Here is a 14,193-nt window from a genome sequence, read left to right on the forward strand (position 1 = left end):
GTGGGAGAGGGAGAAGCAGACTCCCCACTGGGAACAAGCCTGATGCGGGACTCAATCCCAGGACCCTGGGATCATGACCCGAAGCCGAAGGCAGTCGCTTAACCGACTGAGCCACCCAGGCGCCCCTACACGGATTTTTTTTTTTTTAACTGAAGTATAGTTGACACACAATGTTACATATGTTTCAGGTGTACAATACAGTAACTCCGCAAGTCTATACATTTCACTATGCTCACCACCAGCGTAGCTACCATCATATGTCACCAGAGAACACTATTACCATACCACTGACTATATTCCCTACGCTGCAGCTTTCATCCCTGTGATATATGCAGATTTTTGACTGTACAAGATAGAAGGAGGGGGCTGGCGGTCAGTGCCCCTAGCCCCCGTGTTGCTCAAGAGTCAACTGTATATTTAAAAACTTAACTCCCATACTGACATAATCACTTAACCTTTTCGTGTTACTAAGTTGCCACACATGATAGGATCTCTGAAGAGCTCTGACCATCACCTCAGCTACGTCCAACACTTAATGGCACGGTGGAAGGAGAGGTGGAAGGAGAGGAACGTCTTTGCTCCAATTCCTTTTCTCCCCTTCTCTGCCCCCTTGGGGTGTTTCTACCTTGCAGAGATGCTTACATATGTCAGACTGCTAATCCAGAAAAACTGAACCCCACTGACATGCCAGCCGGCCGTGGTGCTTCACTAGAGCTCAGGCCACTGCATCCTTCCAACCCTTTCCTCTTGGTCTTCTGAATATGCAATGGCACCCCAATTTCTGTCCTTGCGAGTGAGTGGGGGATGGGTTATGGCCTGTCTTTGCTGGCATCTGGCTCTATTTCCTCCACAGCTATTTGTGGGCGGGGGCTGCCTCTGTTCACCTTTGTCTCCCCACGCCTTGCACGCTGCCTGCATGTGCTAGGCTCTCAGTAGCTGCTCAATGAATTTGTTCCATGTTTGCAGAACAAGTCAGGCTATACATACATAAATAAAACAATACAGTTACACTGTCCTTTTCTTCGGAGCATTTTGGGGAAGATCTTAAATATTTCACTATTGGTAATTTTAAAATCCTGAACCATAAATGTACTTCACAGTCATTGGGAAAACTATGAAAAGGAAAAATAAGAATCACTGATAGTCTCTTAGTCCAAATAAAATCATTAAAGGTCCATTTTAGTGACTCTTCTTGCTTTTCATATGTGTGATCATTCATTACCCCCTTTATAAATGACACTGAGCTCATTTTAAAACACAGACTTATCAAAGTGGTGGATCAGGGAACTGTCACAGACCAGTCTTTTCTACGTATACCCACTTGGGAGTTCTGGGGATGCTGTGAGGGTTGGGGCTCTGGGCCCTCTCCTTAACTAGAACAGCTTTAAAAAAATTCTAATTAAGGCTCTTAAACAGAGATTATGTTGGCTTTTACGGCACTGGTGGGTGGATTGAGTTTTGCTACCACAGTTCCCTCCCAACACTGCCCTCACACAGTTTACCAGCCAGGACTGAAGATGGGACTTTAAAACCATTGTACAAGTGCTGAGATTCAAATGGGCTTGAGAGAAATGGAGTGCATGAGCTAGAATCACACTATGACTAGAAAAAGAAATAGTATAGTCCCCCACTTGATGGCTTTCAGATATCTGAGACCCTAGTTGTGGAGGTGAGGCACAACAAAGAAAAGGGGCCAAATGGAAGAAGGTCATCAGGGACAGAGTTAGGGAACTATTAAGAGAGTCCTCTCTTAAAACTGTGGACAGAGAGTCAGTCAACAGTAAAAGCAAATGGGGAGCCTGCTGTGGTTACTCTAATGGGGACAACTCCCCAAGGTGATTACATGTGGTTGGGACCGACCAACCAAAAGGTTAGATCAATGCCGTAGAGTGAGTTTCAAGGTGGCACAGTTTTGTAGGTGAACAGGTAAGGAGACAAGCCTGGTAAACTTATGGCTTTATAAAGTTTATAAAGTTACTTTATAAACTTATTAAAAAACTTTTTTTAAGGTTATTTATTTAAGGGAGAGAGAGAGAGAGACAGAGAGCTAGCAAGCACACGAGCAGGAGGGAGGAGGCAGAGGGAGAGGGAGAAGCAGGCTCTCTGCTGAGCAGGGAGCCTGACGTTGGGTTCGATCTCAGGACTCTGAACTCATGACCTGAGCCGAAGGCAGACACTTAACCGAGCACCCAGGCGCCCCAGGGTTAGGGTTTAAGGGATGATATACAGAGAAGCCACACAAGACAATTACAGATGTTGGACCAATGGCAGCAACTCATTACACTCAGCCAGGTGAAGATGACAGGGTTTAATTTGGCTCTCCGAGTGGGCACAACACAAACAGAGGAAGCAGGCTGGACTTAAAAACAAAGCCAGCTATTTAAGAGAAAAAGGCAACAACTGAGGGAAATGGCAGTCCAGAGGTGCCTCTCATGGCTGTGGGGAGGCTGATGGCAGGAGTGGGGCCAAAGGCAACAACACTAGTTCAGGAGGCTGAGTTAAGCTGCTGGAAAGGAAGGTTTTGAGCGAGGTTTTGGAATACCCAACAAGAGCTGCTTCAGTTTAGAGACCTATTGGGGTGACCTTCTTCTGGGCAAAAGGAGAAGAACCCCCTTCCTTAAGAAGCAGAACGTGGGCCTGAGGAATCCAGAGCAGGGGGCAGCAGTGGCTGTACCTATTGGTGCCCAGGGCTATGAAGGCCTGGGGATCCTGCTAAGGAGTGAGATGTGAGAGCACAGAGCTGGAGACCAGGCCTGTGCAGAACACAAAGCAGTGACAAAACGGGACCCTCCTGTCAAGGAGTAGGCTGTGACCCATCTCAGAAGCCATGCCCCGCTTAGCAGCTAGATGGCAGAAGGAATGAGGGGAAATGGAAACTAGGAGATTTATTTATTTATTTATTTACATTGTTTTTAAAGATTTTATTTATTTGAGAGAGAGAGAGAGAGAGCACACAAACAGGGGGAGTGGCAGGCAGAGGCAAAGGGAGCCTGATGCTGGACTCAATCCCAGAACCCCGGGATCATGACCTGAGCTGAAGGCAGTTGCTTAACCAACTGAGCCACCCAGGCACCTAGAAACTAGGAGATTTAAATTAAGCAAGTGAAACTGTGAGAAAGAAGGACCCAATTCAAGTCTTGGGACTAGATGTCAACATGAAAGGCTCCTAAATTTTGTATGCTGGGTAGACTTTCCCTCACAATCTCAGGAAGCCCAAAGGGGATTTTAAGGAGTGACCATAGTTAGAATTCTATTTTTCTTTTTTTTTTTTTTTACAGATTTTTTTTATTTGAGAGAGAGAGAATGAGAGATAGAGAGCACGAGAGGTAAGAGGGTCAGAGGGAGAAGCAGACTCCCTGCTGAGCAGGGAGCCCGATGTGGGACTCGATTCCGGGACTCCAGGATCATGACCTGAGCCGAAGGCAGTTGCTCAACCAACTGAGCCACCCAGGCGCCCCTAGAATTCTATTTTCGAAATGATCTCTGGCTGCTGGGTGAAGGAGTGACTAAAAGTGGGTGGGAATGGAAGTGGGTAGATGGACTGTCAGGCTCCTGCAGTGGCTCAGGTGAGCGGACAATGGTTTCGAGGAGGGGTCCGTAGCTGTGCTGGAGAGAGGTGGACATGCACAGCATATGTCAGATCTCACGGATGTGGGAAGGGAGGAGGACGTGGGGACCGAGGAAAGGGGAGTGATGAAGGTAACTACTAGACTTCTGCCATGAACAACTGGGCAGAAGGCGGGACCACTTACCTAGATGGTTAAGAGCGGGGCAGACTAGTATGGGGAAGGAGGAAATCATGTTTCATCTGGGCTAGGTGGAGTTTGAGATCCTTAACAGTCATGTGAAGATATCCAGTGGGCACGTGGATACACTAGTCCACAAGCGGGAAGTGGGGGCTGGGTTAGAGACACAGATTTGGGGTCTTCTGGCATATAAACAGCATTCCAAGCCGCAGGACTAGATGAGGTCCTCAAGGGATAGCGTGATAAACAACAGAGGGTTAAGGCCTGAGTCTAGGACACTTCAGTGATTAGAGGTCACAGAGAGGAGGAGGAGGTGGTCACAAAGAAAACAAAAGTTCTGCCAGGCCAGCAAGGGGTTGATATCAGGCAATTCAAGTGAAGAAAGAAAGTGTTTTGAGGAGGAAGGCGGCGTTCAGTATTTCTGATGCTGCTATAAAAGGACCGAAAAGACAAGAGAAGAAAGGCCTTTAGAATGGCAAGAAGGCAGTCACCACTGATCCTGACTCCAGCACTCCCAGAAGGAACAGGGTGAGGAGAGAACTTGAAGGGAGAAAGCCAGCTCTTCAGAGGAGTTGTGCTGGGATAGAAGGGGCGCAGAGAAATGGGGTACAGAGGGAAGGAACTGAGGGACAGGAGAGAGATGTTTGTTTTATAAAGACAGGAACGCAACAAGGCACAGGCTGGCTCGGGTAACACAGCGGAGAGGAACTGCTGATGGAGGCGAGGGAGGAGAAGGGCGGCCCGAGAAGGCAAGAGGGCAGTGCGCAGGCACAGCGGACAGGTGGACTGAGAGGCCGAGGAACCCCCGCCCACTGCAAGCGGAGAGAAGGTGAGAGACTGGGTACGGATCGCAGGAGGCTGGTTGCTTGAAGGAGGGAAGATGAGTGTGTTCTCATCTGATGTCTGAAGAGGAGACTGAGCCAGGTTGTGAGATAAGGTGCCAAGAAAATAAAAGACCAGGAGGGAATAACGGATGTTAGCAAGGGAAGGATTATAATGATGACAAATCCTAAAACCTCCAAAGAGAGTAAGGAGGAAGGTGAGAACACAAGGTGAGTCAGGGGCTGAGGAAGTGGAGGAGTTCATGGCTCTAAAAGAGGACTTCAACCACCTCTACTTTGACCTCAGTCTGTATTCTCTGATTAAGTTTTTCTCTCCAGCTTCTCTCTTAACTCAGGTAAAAGACCTGGCAGGCAGAGCATCTAGGGATGGGAACTGAAACTGCCCCTCAAGCAATGACAACTGCCCTGACTTCAGCAAGACCCCACATGACTGGACTGACCCCAAGACAGTGATCGACCTGACCGTTCTGCCCACCTGCACATACCCACTGACCTTTGTCCCACAACTTCCTTATATGAACCTAGAACGATTCTCAGCACTTTGGACACAGTCTTTGAGACAGGAGTCCGCAGTCTTTCCAGTGCTGGCCTCACTGAAATAAATTCCTCTTCTATTTCACCTCTACTGGGCTCTCTGCTTTTGGACTGTCAGTGGCAAGTGGCCAAATCTGGCCTGTTTGGGAGCCGTGGAGCTCTTGCACCCTCAGGCCCCGATCACAGCTCTAGAGACCTGGTGAAGATAAAAACTTATTGGAGTAAGAGGAGGGAAGTAGTGAGGTGGACACTCAGCAGATGGTAAGCAGGGCAGGATGCGGGGTGCCTGGTGCTGAGATCCCAAAGGCAGCACAGATATAGGCAATGACTTGAGTGGGTGGCTGAGGGAGCCGAGAGGCTGAAAGACCAAGTGTAAATGGATCACCTGCATGGATACTTATGCCTTCAGGAGAAGCAGGCATAGGGGTCACCAAGGGGCAATAAGCCCGGTGTTAAAATCATCAGTAGCTGAGGATGGGAGACAAGAATAGGTGCTCAAGTCCAGTAGCAGAATACTTGGGAACAGGGCTTTAATCTCAGATTTATGTTTTCAAGTTATGGATTCTAGATAATGATATCCTAAAGAAGGTGCAACAAAAGCTTTTGTGTCTTTTCTCCTGCTGCCTTTAACCTCCTCCTCCTAGACAGCACCTAGTGTCTTGCATGGTCTGAGGCTGGCGTCTAATGCGTCTCGTTCTACTGACTCTTTAGATAAGTGGAACACAACCTTGGGTTGGGCTGACCCCATGCAGAAACCGCTAGAACTGCTCTGCCCACTGGGATGAATGGTCCAACCTAAGCTATTGAGGGAGCAGGCTTTACCAAGCATGTTGGCGGACACCTCTGGTTAAGATGGAGCGGGGAGTCGGGGGAGCGGGGCAGAGAAACAGGGAGAAAAGAGGATTTTAAGTTTTAATTCTCTTGGGATTTTAATGTATATAAAATTGATAATTTAGGATTAAAACTTTTTCCTTGGGACTTTAAAACCAGGTGTGGGGAGTGGTGGTGTCATATTGTGTAAATGTAGATACCTTTCACTGTATCATTTAGGCTTGCGAGATGGAACAGAAAAGGGAAATCCTGTCTTAGGGGGGCAGAGAGGCCTTATAAAGAATGCCATTAATATCCTGTTCTGATTCATTTCAGAAGCTTCTGAGGGTAAGAGCTGCTGCCTATTTCATGGGCCCTGCAGAGAGGCAATAAGGCAGAGTAGTAGGTAGAGGGGACTGCAGGCTTGACCAGTGGGTATGTGTATGTGCATGGCCCTTTGCCCCATCTCCACCCTTTACTCTCACCAGGTTTCCTTCAAGGACGGAAGAGCCTGAAAATCTGACGGGACGAAGTTGGGGTATTCACTGGGTCACATTTTACTGCAGGGCAGTGGGCTGAGAGATACTTGTGCTTGCCATCCCAGTGCTTCTCCCTGCAATATGGGCCTGCCCATCATAGATCTAGAGGCGGGCAGTGTGGGGATAACCTCATGCAGGTCCATGGTTTATCTGTACCTTCCATCTCAGTTTGTAAGAGAGGGCCAGGAGACACACACCTAGCTTCTGGTGACACAGTAGCTCCCTGCCCAACTGCAGAGCCAGGAACTGTGCCCCAAACCTCTCATCAGTATTGTTATTAATGATAGATGAAGACCTATGAGGTATGTCTGTTGATTAGGGACATGATAGAAATCTGGAAAGAATAGCTAATGAGTCAAATGATTAAAACTGAAAAAAAAAATCTTGACATACAGAACATCAGGGTGTGCAAATATGTATAAAGCTGTATCAAAGTTAAACTGTACAAGTACAGAATGGAGAAGGTGTAGCTAGTAACAACTAACGTAAAATATACTGAGTGATTTTTTTTAAAGAGTTATTTTTTTAATTATTTTTTTAAGATTTTATTTATTTATTTGAGAGAGAGAGAATGAGAGACAGAGAACATGAGAGGGGGGAGGGTCAGAGGGAGAAGCAGACTCCCTGCCGAGCAGGGAGCCCTATGTGGGGCTCAATCCTGGGACTCCAGGATCATGACCTGAGCCGAAGGCAGTCACTTAACCAACTGAGCCACCCAGACGCCCCCTGAGTGATTCTTTTTAAAGATTTTATTTATTTATTTGACAGAGAGACACAGCGAGAGGGGGAACACAAGCAGGGGGTGGGAGAGGGAGAAGCAGGCTTCCCGCCGAGCAGGGAGCCTGATGTGGGACTCGATCCCAGGACCCTGGGATCATGACCCGAGTCGAAGGCAGACGCGCAACGACTGAGCCACCCAGGCGCCCCTACTTAGTGATTTTTCAATTGGTTGTAAATTCAGTGAGTCATAAGCAGGTGCCATCTTAATTCTTCACCCTGTCACCATGCCACCTCTTCACTATCTTTTGGGACAGACCCCTTGTCACCATCAGTGCTGAGTCCAGGTCATTAGCAGCACTGCTTGTGGTGTGCTCGTTTCTAATCTGTCCTCCTCACTGAGCCAGAGGGACTTTCAAAAAAAAAAAAACACAAATCTGATATTGTCAAGGGCTCTTAAACTGCTCTATAAGGTCCAAACTCTTCACTACGGCTCAGAAAGACCTTTATCACCAGGCCCTTGCTGGCTTCTCCAGGCAACTTCTCTCGATTCTGATCCCTGTTAAGTCATGTGCCAGGCATAAGGAAGCACCCATTTACCACGATGGGTAACCACAACGGAGTGTTTAAGATCCTAACACTGTGTGAACACAGACTGTGCCACCCAGCGTACAGCGGGAGGTGGAGGCAGGAGGCAGGCAGAGAAAGAGTGACCCCTGAGATGGAAAGTGCTCAGTAGAGGCTGTGTGGTTGTGACTCAGGAACAGCAGTACAAGATTCTCTACACTGAGGGGGGGCTGACCCAAGGGGGCCTCTAAGGTCCCTTACATTCTGAGTTCCCAGACAACTCCACTTTTTAACTGACTTGAGGATGTTTTCTTTAAAAGATTTCCTTGTTACTGAATGTTAACTTATAAATTTCTTCTATTATGTCTCAGGTTCTACTGTTTTCTTTTCTGTAGTCTGCAAGGAGGCAACTCATCTTCCCACAGTATTCTGGTTCATTTTTCTGACCTGGAAGGCAACCTCTTCTTAGGGACACTCAGGAGTTCCACATTAGATCCTTGGTCTGGCTCTGCACCCCTCATTTCACTAGCTCTGCCCTGCCTGGGAGGTGGGAGGAGGAGGTGTTGCACAAAGCTAGGCTCTGGGTAAACCGTCTTCAGGAGAGAGGTAAGAGGCAGGAACTGTCTGGGGGCTCAGACCACACTGCTCTTCCAGTCCTGAGAAGCTCCTGATTGCTCAGATCAACTGCTCGGATACGGCTCTTTGGACAGTTTAAGCCAAACACAGCTCCCCTCCACCCCTTTTCCTGTGCTCTCCATCTCCCACAGCCCAGGATCTCGTTGAGCTCACCTGGCCTCTCTCCTCCAGTTCTGTTAGCATGACGATAGAGCAGGATTTCCACTCCCAGATCATTCGCCAGAAGTCCTCGATGGTGTGGAGAAGAGGACCCTGGCTGGCGATGTAGGAGTCCTTCTGTCGGTAGCCCTGTGGAGGCCAGGTCAGTGGGAGAGTAAGGTGGTTCAATCAGGGAGGGGCTAGCGAAGACAGGCCACTAGGATGGGATGGGGCTGCTTGGAGGCAAACTCATCCCAGGCGGAACTCCCCTTTGGCCAAGGACCAAACCCTGTCTGACATGCTAGTCTCTTTCTATGAGGGCAAGGGAAAGGGGGGTTGGAGCTGGGATAAAGAGAGTAAGAATGGGAAAGACCAGAGGCTTTCAGCCCTTGGCTGTGGTCTGTGCTATGAATTCTTCCCTCCAGTTATTACTGTGGTGTGTGCCCTCTGTCTCCCCCACCACCTGCTCTCTGGGGCCTGACAGACCTAGTGTGCAGGCTGCGTATTGGTTCTGTATTTGATGAACTGACACAAGCACAATCCTCCAAGCACTGGGAGGGTGGCACTGCAAGGCCCAGCCAAATCTCCACGGAGGGTGGGGAGCTCTGGGGACACAGCCACCACTTACGTCAATAAAGGATGCATTCACGTAGTCCGTGTTCTCCTCACCCCTCTTAACTGGAATGATCACTCTGTTGAATTCATCTGCAGGAAGGACAGAAGCTGTGGCTCCCCAACATCACCTGTCCTCTCCTATCTCTCTTTCAATCTTTCCTTTCCACCCAGGCCCTGGGTAGGTATAATCCCAGCTGGGCAACAACGTGCCTGTTCCCAGCCCAGGAGGGAGAAACCTTTTGGCCTTTGTGCTTTTTTCATCTCCAGAAGCCACTAAAGAACTAAGAGCAATGCCCTAATTCTGGTCTCCAAGCTGATCATGAATTAGTACCTGAGAAGTGGAAGGAGGGACGGGGCATTAAGGCTTTGCAGTGGGGAGAGAGCTCTTACATGGAATGATCTGTAAAACTCGGTTCTTCTTCATGTTGGCTGGAAGGTTTCCAGTCCGCATCTTGTCATTCTGGATTTTGATTGATGTTAACTTCTGAATGGGGAAGGAAAGGGGAAACGTTCCTGATGCCTGTAACTTGGCAAGATTATGCCTGTCAGACCTGCATATTCAGGCTAATCTGGCTGCATACCGCTCCTCACTGGAGCCCTGACCTCCACTTCCACATGTTCTTGCTGGAACACCGTTTTTTCAATCATAAGCTCAGTGAACAAGCCAAGAGTGTTTGGGAAACACTGCCTTGCAGGCTCCTTGTGAACCCTTCTGGGATTCCCTGGGGCTGAAACTTTATGATCCTGGAGCAAGGATTTTAGCTTCATAGGAGGGAGTGTGCCTGCCTTTCCTCTCTCCCTGATGTTCCACTCCAGAGGCTATCTTGGACTCTTTAGAAAACCTTATTCAAATGCCCGTGCTCCCTTCTCCTGATTCTGAGGCTCCTTCTTGACCCTTGCTACTTAAAGTGCAGCCCATAAACCAGCAACTGTCTCATTGCATTAGAAATGCAGAATCTCAGGCCCTAACTCTGTTTTTCCCTGCCAAATCAGAACCTGCATGTTAATGCAGGTTAATGCATGATCTACGGTAATTCGTGTGCACATTATAGTTTGAGAAGAACTGTTTTAAGGGATGCGTTTTTTCCCACTGAGACCCAGAATCTCTTCTTCTGGGAACAGTTATATTGCCAAGAGTGTGACAAATTCCTTCGGTATGCTGAGAACCACTGTCTAATGGCATACAGCAGAGGTCAGCAAGCTATGGTCCCTGGGCCAAATCTGGCCTGCTGCCTATAAATACACTTGCATGGAAACACAGCCACGCTCATTTGTTTATGTAGCAACCAGGCTGCTTTTGTGCTACAGCAACAGTGTTAAGCAGTTGCAACAGAGACCATATGGCCTGCAAAGCCTAAAATATCTACTGTCTGGTGCTTACAGGAAAGGTCTGCTGCTGCTGTCCATTGTAATACATACAATAATATACCTGTGTGTGTGGGGGGGGGGGGTTGGGGTGGGCTGGGGGACTTAAAAAAAAAAAAATACCACTGCCAGTTTTTTGTTTTTTTCTTTTCTCCTAACACAACCCAAGTAACTCTAAGTGCAGGACAGGTTGAAAACAACTAGGTTATGAATAAAGGTCCAGAAACCCACCGCTTTAACCATGCACATATCTTACAAGGGGATTCCCCATTTGTTGCTAAGTCTCTAAGAGCCAAGCATTCAATATTCCCCAGAGCACATGGATCCTTCAGTCTGAAAGAGGGAGTTCAGCTCCAACTCACCTTAAACTCCTCCTCTAATCCATTGTTGCTGGTCCCTGGGATTTTGTTGTAAATTTTCTGCAGATGTGTTTCTAGAGAGGTCACTTCTAGTTCTGTATCTCCATAGAGATAATGCTCCAGAAGGGCTTGGTATATGAAGACGTACTGCATCTGAAATGCCATGATGCCCGAGTTCCCAGTTACACACAGCATGGTCTCTGGGGTGCCAGATGACCCCCTCCCACCCCCGATTCACTCCAGTCCACTTCTCCCTTGACCCTATCAGGTATAATTATTCACTCTTGTCCCGGTTCCGTGAGGTAGGACTTCAAATGCATGAATCCCGCTGGGGGTGCTTAGCTTGGGAGGGAGGGTCCTATTCTGGCAGCCTCCTAGAGTGCAAGCCTGGAGAGAAGGACAAATCCAACTCCCGCTCATTCTGACAGCACAGACTGAACAGTCTGAAGGGGATGTCAAAGTCTGGTGACACACAAAACCTGGGCCAGCCTCCCTCCCAGTGCTGTGTCCTTTGAACCCCATGTCCCAACCACAGGGCTGATCCTACTGTTGCTCCTGGACAGGGCTGAGCTGAGTCACAACTCTGTGGGCACTGGTTCTCTCAGCTGCCTGCATGCGTACTTCTCTCAGAACCTGTTCCTCATCCTTCGAGTCTAGGGCAAATGACACCTGCCTTCCCAACTCCTCTGTTAATACATAATTTTTAAGGGTCCTTTATCACAGTGCATGATGATCGTTTACAATAACCTAGGAGGCTGAGTAATCCACGAGGCTAGTAAGTGTTTTGATCCTGGAATGCCCCCACCCTCGCCTTACCCACAAATCACTCACGTCTGTTTGCACCATCTGGCAGCGCTGTGCCCGGATCCGGCTCACAAAGCCATACACGTCCACTTTGCGCTCTGTATGCATCATGTCCAGCATGGCATCAATGACAACAAAGGTACCTGTACGCCCTACACCCGCACTGTAGCCAGAGAGCAGGGGTGTTACTGAGATGGCCAGCATGCCTTGTGGGAGCATACAGGGAAGGGGTAGCATAGGCCAGGACTCTTCCTTCAGGCCATTACATTCTAATTCTGAATGGGGAATAGCTGGAACACTCATGGAGCCAACAACCCCCCTGTACCCTGGACTCCGTACCTTTAGTTATCAGGACCAGGGAACCCTGACACTTAGAAAGGTGTGAAGGCTCCAAGCACACAAAGCAGCACTCAATCTAGCTTTCTGGCTTCATAGCAGTGGTCTCCCCACCCCCAGATCTTGAAGGACTGCCCTTCCCTCTTTCCTCAAAGGCTCTATACCCAGCACAAAAACTTGAGGAGTCTCTCTGGCTGCTGCCCTGGGACCCTAACAGCTTATCTGCTCTGTGTTAGCCTCCTCTCCTCAGCCAGGGCCCCTGTGCTTTCCTTTGCTCTGACCATGGGAATGGAATATAGTATAAGCGGGGAGCCAAGGGTCAGCCACACTGACCTGCAGTGGACCACGATGGCCCCTGCATACTGAGGGTTACAGGCTTTCACCTTCTTGAGGAACTTGAGCATGCCGATAGGGGTGAAAGGCACCCCAAAGTCTGGCCAGCTGGTAAAGTGGAACTGAGTGATGAGGCGCTGTGGCTTCCTGTTGGTCACGTCACCCACCTGTGGAGTGAGGAGATCCTGTGCGTTGGCCCTGATAACCTGGGGTGGGGCAGTGCCAGGGGAGGGGAGGAGAGGGGAGGGGAGGCTTAGGAGCCAGGGCCAGCTGTGGTTGTCAGTGACAATGGGGAAGTGAGAGTCTGTCCCAAGGAAGAGTTAACCATGGGGATAGGATCTCTTCCCAGGAACCCTATGGGGTAAGGCAGGGCTCTTACAATTATTCTCAGCTGACAGATGTGCAACGTGAAACTCAAGAGAAGTGGCCCAGTCAAGGTCTAGGAACTACTCAATGGCAAGGTCAGAACTGAAATGCAGGTCTCCTGACTCTTGGTGGGCCCTCCTTTTACAGTGCCACCCCGCCCCTCAGCCGAGGGCAGCCTGTGCTCAAGCTTCCAGGGCCGCTCTGGAGGACCAAGAGCAGGGGCCACCACATCCTTCATGTCAGGATCCTCTGGAGCAAGAGGAGGTAAGTCAAGTACACAGAAGATTATACCACCTCTCGAGGCACTTGGCGCATACCTATGATGCCCAAACTCTATCTCAGTAATATTTTTTTCTCCTCATGAAAATGCTTCTCCCTTAGCTTTGACAGAGTTCCCTGAGAGCCCAGATCTCTGGTTTCAGAGTCCAAACAGACCTCACACTCAGTGATTCCCGACCACCCTGAGCAGGAGGGGGGCATCACCCAGTCTGTTCTACCCTCTTAGTGGTCAGCAGAGAAAGGAGGCAGGAGACAGTACCTGTTGAATGCAGAACTTTCGCACTGTGTAGTCCACCAGGACGGTCACATCCTCTACTGACACACGGATATTCCCATAGGTCCAGCAGCCTTGGTCTGGCCAGTACTGGGCACACTTACACTGGAAAGGAACAGACATGCATCCCCTGATGACCTCAGACCTCCCGCCCCCAGCAGACGTGAAGAACGTGAAGCAAAGGACCACAAAAGCCCAGACAGAAGTCCCCAGAAAGTTCCCAGAGAAGGCCTCTTCTCTCACCTTGGTCACTGCAGACTTATTTAACTGTTCTTTTTTCAAGTTTCTTGGCTTCCATCCTGTTTAGCAGTATCTCTTGACTTTTACATAGCCCCAGCCCTATACTTCTCATTCTTTCCCACCCTTGTTCCCTCAGTTCAGGGCAAATTGGAAATCACTTTACCTACAAAATGTGCCCTTCCACAATATCCCAGGTTATGATCTAGGGACAGGCCTGTCTGATCCCCTGGAACCAGCAACCTGCTGAGGGGGTTATCAAGGCGGAATGATGCCTTCTCTGGTGCCTGGGCCTTGAACAGCTTCCAAGAGTCAGAGGTCAGGTTGGAGGAAACGAACCTAGAGCCCAGCCCTAATGCTATCCCTCCTAAGCCCCGCAGAACTGCTGATTAACACGTCCAACACCCCAGGGTGGGGATCAAGGTAACTTAAGGGCCATTTTGGGAAAAGACTGTCATGAATGGGGGGTTCCTCTCTGGAGCTTGATCCAGAGCTCAGGACTGGTTCTGGCTGTGACACAGTGATGGGGCTGTCCAGGCATGGACTTGACGGCCACAGTCACAAAAAGAAAAAGGCACAGGAATCAGGCCAGGGCCTCAGATTCCCTTGCACCCCACAGGTTCTCAGTTTATACAGCTCCCTCTGCTGACTCAGAGGAGGTACAGGAAACCAGGAGAATGAGGGATTGGAGAGGCC

At 49.2% G+C, this 14,193-nt stretch overlaps 1 protein-coding gene across 7 annotated transcripts in view; it reads right to left on the reverse strand.

Moving 5' to 3' along the window:
• PTPRA (protein tyrosine phosphatase receptor type A) overlaps positions 1–14,193 on the reverse strand; it is a 159,323-nt gene that overhangs the window by 8,798 nt on the left and 136,332 nt on the right. For all 7 annotated transcript variants that reach the window (XM_028118585.2, XM_028118584.2, XM_088026725.1 and 4 more), the window contains 7 exons: positions 13,246–13,365; positions 12,342–12,508; positions 11,700–11,835; positions 10,872–11,021; positions 9,535–9,628; positions 9,158–9,234; positions 8,545–8,679 (listed from right to left, as the gene is read on the reverse strand). In XM_028118585.2, the coding sequence (XP_027974386.1) occupies positions 8,545–8,679; positions 9,158–9,234; positions 9,535–9,628; positions 10,872–11,021; positions 11,700–11,835; positions 12,342–12,508; positions 13,246–13,365 (879 nt within the window). The remainder of the gene's footprint in view (positions 1–8,544; positions 8,680–9,157; positions 9,235–9,534; positions 9,629–10,871; positions 11,022–11,699; positions 11,836–12,341; positions 12,509–13,245; positions 13,366–14,193) is intronic.

The sequence above is a fragment of the Eumetopias jubatus genome, unplaced genomic scaffold, assembly GCF_037043125.1.
Source record: "Eumetopias jubatus isolate StellerSeaLion01/CBP00866 unplaced genomic scaffold, mEumJub1_p1.0 scaffold_9, whole genome shotgun sequence".
Lineage (NCBI taxonomy): Eukaryota > Metazoa > Chordata > Mammalia > Carnivora > Otariidae > Eumetopias > Eumetopias jubatus.